The sequence below is a fragment of the Citrus sinensis genome, chromosome 6 (assembly GCF_022201045.2).
Source record: "Citrus sinensis cultivar Valencia sweet orange chromosome 6, DVS_A1.0, whole genome shotgun sequence".
Lineage (NCBI taxonomy): Eukaryota > Viridiplantae > Streptophyta > Magnoliopsida > Sapindales > Rutaceae > Citrus > Citrus sinensis.
The window spans coordinates 514344-528500 of NC_068561.1; the positions used below are offsets into that span (position 1 = coordinate 514344).

At 33.5% G+C, this 14157-nt stretch overlaps 1 protein-coding gene across 2 annotated transcripts; it reads right to left on the minus strand.

Moving 5' to 3' along the window:
* Nucleotides 1-7196: 7196 nt before the first annotated feature.
* On the minus strand, nucleotides 7197-13349 carry LOC102621125 (transcription factor PIF3). 2 transcript variants are annotated; one of them, XR_003065925.2, is made up of 9 exons: nucleotides 12210-13349; nucleotides 10870-12091; nucleotides 10670-10780; nucleotides 10488-10553; nucleotides 10239-10304; nucleotides 9634-10143; nucleotides 8436-8565; nucleotides 8207-8335; nucleotides 7197-7521 (listed from the first exon to the last, which is right to left on the minus strand). XR_003065925.2 is itself a non-coding variant. In XM_006480276.4 (8 exons), the coding sequence occupies exons 1-8, from the start codon at nucleotides 12299-12301 to the stop codon at nucleotides 8325-8327; spliced, it is 2208 nt and encodes a 735-aa protein (XP_006480339.1). In that variant the 5' UTR covers nucleotides 12302-13349; the 3' UTR covers nucleotides 8030-8324. The 2 variants fall into 2 exon arrangements, 1 of the variants encoding a protein (XP_006480339.1); XM_006480276.4 differs by lacking the exon at nucleotides 7197-7521 and having other exon boundaries at nucleotides 8030-8335.
* Nucleotides 13350-14157: the final 808 nt, after the last annotated feature.

Consider the following 14157-nt stretch of genomic DNA (forward strand, 5'->3'; position numbering starts at 1 on the left):
GGGACTGGCAGAAGAGTGCTATTTGAACTATTACATATATCACAACAGAAAGGTGTAGGAAACATCCCACATTTTGTTGCCAATTAATTGAAACCGAAAACTAATAGTATAAAAGCAAAAGGGTCCATTTGAGATGACCCCATAATGTAACCTTCATTAGCACAACTAGGAAACATAAGCACATGGATTCTCAATGAGTTTTAGTTAAAATCACAACTAAAAACTTAATTATCTTTGTCTTGTCAAAGCAACAAAAGTGATGATGATGATGATGAAACATGAATGTCATAATGATGATGTTGCTTAATTACCATAAATGGAAGCTTAATATCTCACTTGCAATGATTATTAGTTAAAACTAAATTCTATTCTTTCCCCATTACCAGTGTATCAGCTGTCCCAATGGCCTTGGCAATGTGACTTCTGAAGGCCCAAAGTCACAGTGGAAATTGACTTTAAAAACAAGGAAGCATTATTGTTTATGTAAGAACCAAATTATGAAAAGTGTTTAGGGGCTTTAACCAGATCAATTATCAAAAGCATTTGTCTAGTTGAAAATGTTTTTAATGTACCCCATCATCAAATTATTACATATTAGCTTTTGCTTTGTGGTGGGAAATTGATAGTCAACTTTTTTTTTTGACACATATGCATAATTGCTTTCCATGTTGGGGAGGGGATACTTAATAGGATTTGTCCTTTGAGTTGATTGTTTTGACATACAAGAAAGAGCTAGAGGTAAAGGGGGCTGGGACTCAACATCTCTTTTATGGATGTGGTGTAAAGTTCTGGTTGGGCACTATTAATTTGATTATAGGTGTCTATTATGTTTCACTAGAAGGAGAACGTTCGCGAAATTAGTAAACACATGCACATTAATATTTATTACTTTACGTCCTTTGGTCTAATTAGATGGGCACTTAATTAATATTTTAGTTTTATCTGATTTTATATCAAATTTTTGAGTTTTTACTTTTGATTTGGACTATTTTTAAATTTTTAGGTTTGGAAGGATCCTTGTTTAAGTGATTGGGATTGAATTATATGTAGTTGATTTTTTTTCTTCAATTAAAGAATTTCATTATTGATCTTCTAAATCTTGAAACTCCTTTTTTTATTGTTATTATTATTAAGATTTGTGAAATGGCATTAAAAATTTAAGGAATCAATCTAAATTATAAGTAGTAGTTTAGAGTTTAGCAAACAAATCCACAAAGATCCAAATTTGTACATTAAAAAATACGGATCCGGATGCTAAAACTTAGAATTTATATGGATCCAAATTCAAATTCGAATGTAAATGCATCTAGAAAATCAGATATCCGGATCCGAGTTATTTATTAATTGAATTATTTATTAAATAAAATAAAATAAAAAATATAAGTTAAATAAAAAATATAATAGGATTAATTAAAAAAATAAGTTAAATTAAATTAAAAATATATATCAGAATTCGCGTTATTTTACATGGACTTGTCGTGTTTTATATAATTTTATTTGTGGATTTTTGGTGGGGTTAGACTTAGATTTATGTTATTGTTTATGTTTTATTTATGTTGTGGTTAGAGATGGCCAATGGGCCGAGCGGCACGTGGCACAGCACGAGCACGTTTCGGTGGGGCACGGCACGGCACGCACGTAGACCGTGCCGGGCCTAGAATTTTAGGCATGCGGGCCTTAAAAGCACGGTACGATTAGAGATTGGCTAAAACACAGCACGTGAAAAAGCACGTAATAAGCATGGTTCATTGGTGGGCTAGCACGTGACCCGTGGGCCATCAATAGCATGTGAGCCAAAATATATTTAAGTAATTTTTTTAATAAAAAGTAAATATAAAATGTTATGAAATTAAAGTAAAATATCTTGAAATTAAATGTTTTAATATATTTTTTAGCATAGACTTTTAAAAATTAATTTAAATCATTAAATCTTAGTTTAAATAAATATTCTAATTTTTTATATTTATAATTTATTAAATGAATAAGTAAATATCATGATTTTAATAAATAAAATTATAAATATCATAATTTTATTTATGATATTTATTAAATGAATAATGTTATTTATGATATTTATTTAATTATTTATGTTTATAATTTATTAAATGAATAAGTAAATAACTAAATATCATGATTTTAATAAATAAAATTATAAATATCATAAATTTATAAATGATAAATGATAAATAAAAATAATTTTTTTTACAACATTAATAATAAAATATTTTTTATATGAAATATTTTTCATATTAATATTAAATCATAACTTAGTTAATATTTAATAGAGATATGTTTCATTTGTGAATGAAATATTTTTCATATTTATTATTATTATTATTATATTATTATTATTGGTGGGCTTAAAAAAACACGCCAGATATTTGTATTTAGATTCATTCAAACTTTAGCCAAATTCAAACAAATTCAGATTTCAAACAAAAAGATAAACTCTACCCAGCGGTCTAAATGCTTGGCCCAATCTAAAATAATTTTCCTTAATTGACCCTACACGCCATAAGTCTATATGAGGCCTAAGCCTAATCTACAAACCTATAAATGATGCAACCCCATTAGTACGGGTGTTCGCAGATTGGATTTTGCGGATTGAGTATCAATCCATATACGATCCACGATTTTACAGAATATAAATTTTCAATTCAATCCAATGCACGGATTGGTGAAACTCAATTCAAATCCAATCCATACATATGTGGATTGGATACAGATTTGACCTAATCTATATCCATTCCACTATTTTGTAGATTTTTTTGCAGACTAAAAATTTTTAATTCTTTCCAATCCACGAACTAATTAGATAAAAAAATTTAATATAAAAATAACTTTACTACCAATCAAATTCAAAACTAAATAAGATTTAAATAAATTAATTGTCTAAATAAAGCTAAAAAATACATTCAAAGTTTCAAAATATAACACACCAAAAAGAAAAAAAAATCTCATATGTTTAGATCAGTACATGAAAATTTACTATTTAGGAAGCTATATTTGTTTATTTAATTATTTTTTATTTTTATTATTATCGGATAAGATATAATATTATGTTAATGTAACTATATTTTAACTTATAAGTACTAATGCTGTATTTTAACTTATAAGTACTAATGCTATATTTACAAGTTTAATTTCTTAATTAATTAATTTTTTTTCGGATTCGCGGATTTTTGAGGATTTACTCATATCCAATCCATCGACTAGCAATTTTCAAGTTTTCAATCTAATCCAACCCACCAATCCATAGATCGGATTTTTATGGATTGAATTTCTGCGGATTAGACGGATTGAGTGGATTGCATTAGATTTTGGAGTCTGGACACCACTACCCATTAACAAACCTAAACAAGAATCTTCTAGAAGATCCCTTCTTTTGAATTTTAATTTACCCTATTTAAAAATCCAATCAAGCTATGACATGAATATTAAATTTTCTTCAATTGTTATAGAATAAATTAATAGATAGAACAATTCAATAAAAATGCAATAAAGCTATGACATGAGTTTCAAATTTTCTTCTTATTTTACTGTCGTGTAATAAAATAGATAATTAATTATGTTAAAATTAATCTAGGTTGAGCACAAAATGAGTGTTAAATTTTCATTTTCATAAAATAACTAAAATCCAATAAATAATAAATTAGTATTAAAATAATCAAAGATGAAAAAAAAAGTAATAATTCCCTTAATAATAGTTATTTTACAAATAATTGAGGGATATTTTAGTAATTCTAGTAAATAATAATATTTAAAACATTAGATCAAACGAAGGGCCAATACCAAAACTGGAAAACACGAGACAAATAGTAATAACTGGCATTAGGCTATGCATATCTTTGTTATTCTCAACTATTTTTATAATTATTTTTTTCTTTTTGAAAAAAGTTTGGGAAATGGGACAGAACTTTGAAATTCTTAGATAAAGAGTAATATATATCAATTGTCTTTAATTAAAAAAACTTTGGTTTCTTAAAGTTTAATGCTCAAGTGTGTAAAATATACAGCTATTCTTTAATTAAGCATGGTCCTTTCCATTTTTTTCAGATAATTTTAATTTAGTCGTATGGATTCATATGGAGACTCACATACCACTAGAATATGTGGCTTACATATATGCTACATGCATCTCCCTTGTTTATGAGTTCTGCATTCGCCAAGGAGAATTAGTGGTTAGAACAAAACATGATCCTATCATCGGGAAGTCTCCAAGTTTGAAGCCCTCTCTTCTTAAACTAATGGTGTTATCGAAGTGGCTAATGCAATGTCCTTAAAAGCTCTGTATGTAAGTAGTTTTTCTGCATATTTGTGATACATAAATTCTGTTGTTTGTGTGATCTTCTGTTCGTGATGTAAAAATTTCGGTTTCTTTTTCTCTTCTGTACCCTATTCTTCGGTTCTACATATTGTTTGTGCATTGGTTTGGATGTCAGTGTGATCAAGAGACAAGAACTTTCATTTTTGAAGATGAATAACAGATATTTGTCACAGTAATGTGATTACTGCAGTGATTCAACACATTACTGTTGCTATTGAAGTTCATTTTAATGTCCAACAAATCAAATGGAAGCATGGTTTGTCTCTCAAATCATGTCGAACATGAAAATTACATGATGGAACTTAATGGAAATGAAGCATGTTGTAACACCCGTTCCTTGTTTGTTTGAATTTATTTATGTTTATCTATTTAATTGTTTATGTGTGAATTTGTTTTAATTAGCATTATTTGAAATAATGTATAATTCTATTTATTTAAAAAAAATTATAAGGGATTATCTATCTTTATCATATTATATATATTTCTTTTGGGCAAAACTCAGTGAGGACGCTGATTCTCTAAAGGGGTGTATGTAACACCCTAGGCAAATCTCACATCAACAAAGCACGGGAGAGATGCTAGGTTTATAAGGGTAATCCGCACTTTGATTGGTAAGACACATTTTGGAGAGTATGGATGCCCTATAAACAAAACCGTGTGAGTCTTGTTAAGGCCCAAAACGGAAAATATATTGTTAGGTCTTGATTGAGTCATGACATATGATATTAGAGTGGCTCTGCGTGTACTCTTGAACAATCGTGGGGTAAACCTCAACGTAACCTCAGCAAGGACGCTGAATCCCTAAGGAGGGGTGTATGTAACACCCTAGGCAAATCCTACCCCACATCGACAAAGCACGAGAGAGATATTGAGTTTATAAAGGGTGATCAACATCTTAATTTGTAAGACGTGTTTAGAGGTGTTTAGGTGCGTTTTGGGGTGTATTGGCTAGGGGTAGGCAAAAAAACTGTGGTCTTAAAAACACCGAACCGAACCGGCGGTTTTTTCTAATTTGGATCGGTTTTTATTTTTAAAAAAACCAAAGTATATCATTTGTAAAAAAAACCGAAATGTCGGTTCGGTATTCGGTTCATTCAGCTGAACCAAAAAACCGAACCAAAAAACATAATTAATTTTAGATTTTATTCAAATCGACATGTGTTGAATTTTTTTTTATAGATCCAAATATTGAGTTGGAAAATGCCTAAAGTTGATGCTAATATTGATGAAGATGAGAGAATGTTGTTGGCGTTTGTTTCTAAATTTTCTTTTTATTTTGTGTTGTAAGTTGTAATTGTTGTTATTTTTATTTGTCTTTACAACATTATGATTATGTTTATGTAGATGGAGTATTGGAGTTTGGTTATATATTTTGAAATTTTAATATTTCATATTTTGTGAGTACCTTATTAGTAGTTAGTAAGATATTAGTGATAAGATGTGTTTTGAATACTTTGTATTTATTATTAATATTTGTAATGAAATTAGGATAAACTAATTGTTGAAAAAAATTATTACATTCATGAAGCCCAATAGGGTAAAAATTTGAAATTTCAAAATAAGTCCATAACCGAAAAAATCGAACCGAACCGATCCGAAAAAATCTGTTTGAGTTCGGTTCTTTTTATAAAATAACTGATTTAAATTGGTTCTACTTAATTTCGATCCTAACCGAACCTAATCGTGTCTACCCCTAGTATTGGCAAGACTTTTTTGGGGGGGGGGGGGGGGGAATCTTAGTGAGGACATTATGTTCTTAAGGGGGTATGTAACACCTTAGGCAAATATCACATCGACAAAGCACAAGAGATATATTAGATTTATAAAGAGTGACTCACATCTTAATTGGCAAGACGCGTTTTAGGGTATATGGACACCCTAGAAACAAAATCACGCAGCCAAGTCTAGGTTGGACCATGACAGATGATATCAAAGTGGCTTTGCGTGTCCATTTGAATAATAGTAGTGGAGCAAACCTCAGCAAGGACGCTGAGTCCCTAAAGGGGGTGTAAGCAAATCTCATCCCACATCGACAAATCATCGCAGAGGTGTTGGGTTTATAAGGGTGATTTACATCTTAATTGACAAAACGCGTTTTAGGGTGTATGGATGCATTTTGGGGTGTATTGGCATGATAATTTTTTTTTTTTTTTTGACAAATCTTAGCGAGGATGCTAAGTTCCTAAGGAGGTGTATGCATTTTGGGGTGTATTGGCAGGACAATTTTTTTTTTTTTAACAAACCTTAGCGAGGATGCTGAGTTCTTAAGGGGTTGTATGTAACACCCTAGACAAATGTCACATTGATAAAATATGGGAGAGATGTTGGGTTTATAAGGAGTAATCCACACTTTAATTAACAAAATGTGTCTTGAGGTGTATAGGTGCTCCAAAAACAAACTCGTGCGGGCCTTGTTAAGGTCCAAATCAGACATACCTTACCAAGTTTGGGTTAGGTCATGACATATGGTATTAGAGCAGCTCTGTGTGTCCTCTTGAACGATGGTGAGACGACCCTCAATGAGAACGCTGAGTTTCTAAGGAGAGGGGGTGTATGTAACACCTTAGACAAATTCTACATCAACAAAGCATGGGAAATATGTTGAGTTTGTAAGGGATGACCCACACCTTAACTGCCAAGACGCGTTTTGAGATGTATGGACGCCTCAAAACAAAACTATATAGGCCTTGTTAAGGTTCAAAGTGAACCATATCTTGTTAGGTCTGAATTGGACCAAGACACATGCTATGCAATTGAATATGTGCGATCTATCATTTCCCTAATGTCGGAAAATGATCAAGAAATCCATCATCAGATTGACAAATTAGGACCTAAAGTTAGAACAAAGAAAAAGAGGAGGACAGGGATATGAAAGAAGGGAAACTGACATTTAGCACGATTATCAAAAACCACGAATGGTATAACATAGTTAGAAAGCGCTTACACTTACTCGAAAAAGATTGAAGGAAAGAAAGACTATAGCTTATAAAAATTCCTTGTATGACGAGCTTCGGCTGGTGGTCATGCTGGAGCTATCAGGAACAAGATATATTGTTTTCAACTCTTGTAAACATGACCAGGCATGGAACCTTGTTCATGATTGGAGACTGCAGAATCTTTCAAGGACCGTCTTGCTGGATATGGAAGTGAAAATGCAGGCTGTAGAATGATTAGCAGTTCCCCAATGCAAACATCTGCACATTATAAAATTCAGATTTGGTGCTATAACACTTTGGATTGCTGTAATTTGACACTATATTATAGTCATTGTATACGGCCAACTCTAGATTTTATAACATGCAGACATCTGTGATGGAGGACTCGGAGAATGATAGTCCAAGAATTCCCAGCAAAGGTACTCAGGAGTTTCAGGAGTTAAAACTGGTTGTAAGTTCAGTATTTTCATGGCTAGAGGCAAAAGGCTTTAAGATGCAAGTTCACCACTATTCACAATCACTGCTAGAAGTAAATAACTTTATTCTAATGACGATACGGAAAACTAAAATTCCTAACAAATTTCCACCCACATAACCCTGTTGGAATGATAAATAAGTCTGATAGTTATTATGCTGTCATGAATGGAAATGAACACAGGATTGTTGTATACTTGTATATAGAAACTCGACCTTCCTTGCATAATTCTCAAACCACATTAAGATCAAATTATCAGACAATTGGAACAGTGGCAGAAGAGAGATAAGATAAAGAAATCTCGGAACATTATCATTTCGTCAGTAAAAAGAATGATATCCATATCTACAATAAACAGTTGACTACATGCTGCTGGGACATATAGCTCTTTAAAAGCCACATTATTTCTACGGACCGAGTCAAATAAATGTACAAGAACCAGAAAAGACTTCAGTGTCCTAAACATACCAAATTCTGTGCAAACTCATGTCGTTCTGTCCTGTTATTAGAATTCAGATTGCTACTCTAAATAAAGGAACCAACATGAATTTTTCTGCCATCCAATTACAATTATCAGAACTGCCTGTCACTCGAAAACTGCACAAATAAGCAAGCATTTAATCACTCCTCTTAAAACAACAATTTCATAATGTAGCACTTTAACGTAAAGTAAATGCAGTCACCAATGTATACTCACAGGCTGGATTACTAGATTCATTCTCATTTTTTCTGGATGAATTGTAAGTTACAAGACCATTAACTTCTGAGGCTTGACAATTATCCTGCACCGCAGCTGGCTCTGCAGAACTTTCATTTGTTGCTTCGCACTGAAATTGGAAATAATGTAAGTTAGATTAGATCCAGGAAGACTAAAAGCAGAAGAAAAAAGGATTCAAATATCCAGGTCGTAGGTTTTCCCGATATCCATGTATTAGTGATATCAAGGAGTTATTGCTTGTGCAATTGACATTCCATCCTAGAAGAGGGTAATATCGAGGAATTATTGCTTGTGCAATTGACATTACATTACAGATGAGGGAGACATTAGTTAGCGATTCTATCAGTTTCTCTGACAAAATGATTCATTATCCTTATTATTCTTCTTCCACAATGAGCAAAAATTCCTTTCTCACCTTTTTTGCTAGAAATTTTATAAAATCAGACCAGACTCTCTACAATATGAGAGTTCAAATTTTTCCTTATTTGTTAGACCAAAACAATTATGCGAAAGATATTTAAGAATCAAAGTCTAAAACTAATCACTGTTGCAGAACAATTTATGTGTACGATTGTGACTGCTTTGGTTTAGCAGCTTAATTTTGAAAGCACAGCAGCTATATTGTTTGGTAAACAACCACTTTTCCTTGGCAGCAATTATTTACCCACCACTCACCCATCAACTTATTTTTGGCTGCTACTGGTTCTATTCTGCAACAACTGTGAATTAAAAGCCAAACCACAGCACCTCAACCGCAAACACACTCTATGTAAATTCTCCCTCTAAGCATCTTCTTCAGGTTAATTACAGGACAACTGGGAACTTAAGGATATACGAAAAAAGTATCATGCCTATCATTTTGTGCTCTTATAATGCCAAAATAATGGTGCAAAAACTAGAATTGAAGAATACTCATCTTTTAAATGAAAATGTAATAGTGAAATCTTGAATCTGATAATCCTTATCATAAGCATACTTTCTATTGCCATAAACTCATCAATTTCTTCTTCAATGCTATATTTTCTATGGTGTGCCTGTATAGCTAATTCTTTCCTGGTCAGTGGTGGGAAGGAAAAACTACAAACCGACAAAGCACACAGATCCATTCTTTTGAAATTCAAACCCCATTCTCTTAAGGACTTCACTGAAAATGTGACTACATAATGAATTTACTAACCTGGCCCGATGCTTGATCCACTGGGCCCTTGGCACCAGTGTTTTGCTTTACTTGGGAGTTGACATTCTGCACCAGATCCTTTGAGGTTGAGCCTTTAGCTGCATCCGTATTATCCATTGAACCTACCATGCCAGTGGGATTCAGTCCCATTGCTGACTTCATTATGGGGCCTCCTGATAAAGGATTTAGAGGTGCATGTGGCATTGACATATGATGTCCTTGAGCAGGAAGCCCAAGCAGCTGGAAGTTAGATCCTGCCATCCCCTGCAAAGCAGAGGGCCCTGAAACTGATGTTCCTGGGAAATGTGCTCCATGCATAGCAGGCACCTGAACCATCGGATAACAAGAAGAGCCACCATTAATATCAGGCATACCCATTCCATACCCGATACCCATTCCCATTCCAATACCCATTGGGGGGAAATGAGCCATGTGAGCTGCATGCATATGTTGCATTCCCGACGGATACATCATTGGTGGCATATAGAAACCAGCTCCCATTGACATAATCTGCATAAATTTGGTCAATGATATAATGTTGTCACTGGATTGTCCAATTCCAAAAATTTAAACAAGAAGGAGAGAGAGGGAACTTCAGAGTTTACCTGCACTTGAAGTTGGAGTGTCTTCAGATATTCGATGGCCTCATCAAGCATAGAAGCTTTGTCCACCTATGCAAAATAGTGAAAGTCAGAAGAACTTAAATATGAAAAGAATGAAGTGTTTGGTGGTTCTGTTTTTCAATTTTAGTAGAGGCCAGCACAAGGTCAGATTATTGTATTGATGAAAAAGATTTTACAATTTAGAAAAGCTAGCTAAAATTAACCATAACCTTAAATAAAAAAATTGCCAACCTTATTGCAGTTTGGTATGAGTTCTTGTAACGCACGCATCTTTTCATTTATCCTGTCTCTCCGCCTCTGTTTGTGGCAAACCAAATGAGTACCCTTTTAGAGTTTATAATAGACAACACACGCATATAAGATCATATGCTATTTTCCTAGAGCTAGTATCATATCTGAACGGTCTAGCTCACCCTTTCAGATAAATTATGCACTTCTGCAGCTCGGCTTCTCTTCGAGCCTGTACCTACTCGACCAGGAACCTGTTTTTTCACACCCACTGATTCTTCTTCAACATCCTGTTCCTGCACATAAAATGGACTGCAAGGTGATAGGGAAGAACGATATAAAATATGGGTCGACAAGGAAAAACAAGCATCAACCTTAAACTTACTTCACTAGGACATTCAGAATCGTCAAGGTCGCAATGTTTTCTCTTCACATTATGAGGTAGATCATCTGAAGCTCTCTCTACACTATTGCCTGAGCAAACAGAAGAAGCAGCAACCACAGGCTCTACAGTCTTCTCACTTTCCACCACTCCTTTAGTTGCACTTTCAGCATGAACTTGACTAGGCTTTTTATCATTATTCAAGGCATCTTCTCGGCATGCGGCCTCAGGTGGTTCAGAAACTGGTTGCTCAGAGGACTTGGCTTCCTGTGGTTTTACATCAACCTTGGATGTCACTGCAGCAGGTTGACAACTAGATTCCTTCCTTAAACAACCACTCGAGTCAATTAGAGGGGATTCAACTGGGCTACGGCTTGCAACAGAACTCTTATCCTTACTTCCCATCCTTTCTATCCTCGATAATCTAGCACCAGGCATCGATCCAATATTCTGAAGATTAGCTCTAACAAGAGCAACAGGTCGTGCAAAATGGGAAAAATTCATCACACCAGAGTTATTAGCGGACAACCTTTGATCTTGCTTATGCAATTTTAAGCCAGAAAGATTTCCAGTGGCAGTTGGATTTGAACCCTGGAAAATACCATTATCAGTTGAATTCTTGATACCATTGCTAGTGCTATCAGAAACTCCTGATCTAAGATTCGGCAATGATGTCTGGCATTGCTGTGATGATGAAGTGTATACTGAATTAGTACTACTTCTAGGTCTAGTAGCCTCACCACCTCCTACTGAAGAAACCTTGGACACATTCCCATGTTCTAACCTCGCACCATGATTACCAAACACAGAATTGAATTCCCTATCAAACTGATTACTGCTACTTCTCTTATCAAAAGATGCAAAATTATTCTGGCTGGAGAGCTCATTTCCAGTGACTCCAGACAACTCGTGCAAGAAATCAGAACAGTAATCCTGTTGTAAAGATTCATCAACTGCATAATTCAACCACGGTACCATGTCATCATCTTGATTCAAACCCATTTCACCAGATGGATCCGACATTTGAATCCCATTCAACATAGCATCCACTGTTCCAAACTTTCCTGTCTTTCCTAAATCTTTATCTCTATTCTTTGGAGTGTGAGATCGTAAACAATATGATGGTAAGCTATTAGAAGTTGGACTCTTTTTGGTTCTACTAGACTGACCTTGCTTCAAAATCTGACCATTTTCCCATACAAGTTCAACAAGATCATTCTCAGGTCTGCACAATTATGCCCCATACAAGAAAATATGATCAAATCAAAACAATGATTCAACAAGAAAAACAGAAAGAGCTAAATCTTAGAAGATTGTAACAAAGAAAATGAAATAGAACTTACTCAAAGGACAAATCAGTTGAAGATGAAGGGTTTTTCTGCTTGGCTGAATCAAGCTTCTCTTTAGTCATTTGATATAGCTCAAACAAAGGCATGATTGATGATTTGGAAACACCTGCTTGCTTCTCAAAAATTCCTCAAAAACATCAACTTAACCATTATTTGTACTTACCACACACACTATGACACCACTCTTAATTCTATATGCACAGTTCAATGAACCTCAAAATAAAGAAGCCAGCCAACAGCAAGCTTTGAAGACAAATAAGGCAAAACAACAAAAAGCCTCACTATAAGACAATCTCAGTAAAATTTGCTTTTACAGTCACAATTTTCACATAATAGAAACTTTTCTTTTCGTTCAGTACAAAAGTCTTTATCACCTATCAGTACCTATCACTGAACATACTTTATTAAAATATAAAGTTATAATACTAATATAAAGTATCAGTCAAACCAGTTCTTTAATGACTCCCAAAGATCCACATTAAGCTCCTTCAATGATCTTCCCAACTTTTCCAATCATTACATCAAAACCCCAGAAAATCCCAGATCAGATTATCAATATTAAACAAATAAACACTAATCTATTTAATTAAACTACAGAAGAATTAAAAATAACCTCCATGCGCTTAAGAACAAGAGCTTGAAATCATCACTACCCACTAACCAAAAACTAAAAGTTAACACAAAAATCAACCAAATGGAATGAAATACTGAGCAAAAGTGAGCGAGCAAGTGAGCGAGAGTTCCTCGAAGGAAGTCAAAGAACACGAATCCAAATGCAGTGCATGAAAATGTCAAAACTTAGTTGTATAAAAACGAAAAAGGCTATCAGAAACGTAATCTTTTGGAGTGAGTGAGGGATTACTGGAGCCCGAAGAAAGAGAACTCAAGTTTTGATGAAAGAGAAAGCAGAGAGGCAAGTGGACACAGTCTCAGAAGCCGGCGAAAGCCTCGCAGAGAGTTGCAGCCTGCAGGGGACCAAAGACATATACAGAACAAAACCAAACGAGAAGCTACTTCTTAACTCTTGGATCTTAGTCAATTTTTTTTAAAATATATTTTTGGTTGCTTTGATCATTTATTTAAACATTCTCTTTTATGGAATGGCTATAATATAAGATGATGTAGTTCTAATCTCTAGGTTAACACCCACTCAAATCCTCGCCGCTGACTGTATGAAGTGTATATATTTATAGAATAAAATTTTGTGATATTATTAAGATTTCTATTAGATACTGTTGTAAGGTACTTATTTATTAATTTAAATTTTTTAGATCAAATAATTACTCTAACATGATATGAAAGTTGAGGTCTCAAATTTGAATTTCTTCTCAAACCATGTTTATACTCTTTCAATAATTTCTTTTAATTTTCACACTTTTTTTCGAACCCTTATTTTACTAGCCTATCTATGAGCTTTCGTCTCAAAATATAATGCATGTGTCAGGTGAGTAAGATTACTAAAATTTATCTTTATTATTATTATTATTTAATAGTTAAATTAAGAGAACTGAATTTTTTATTGAATTTCATTATAATTACCATAAACTTAAGCTTTACCCCAGTTTCATGCGATAGTATTGCTCACTTTTCGCTTGATAAATCATCTTTTCTATATACTATTGACAAAAAGTTATTTTTTTATGATTACTAATGCATAGTTAGATGTCGGTTATACTCTTATTTGAATTAGTTCTTTCATTTAGTTCTTTCATAGCTGGTTTAACTTGGACCTCTAAACTTTTAGCAGATCATGTTTATACTCAAATTTCAATAAAAATTTATTCGAAGATAGTGTGCTCCTCAAGGCTCAAATCTTAAATCTCATACAGCAAATAAAAAAAATTCAACCATTGCGCTTGCCTCACATGAACATAAAAGAAATGAGAAGTTCAATCCCATGTATCTAAAGATTAAAAGAGTAATAATAGATTTACAAAATATT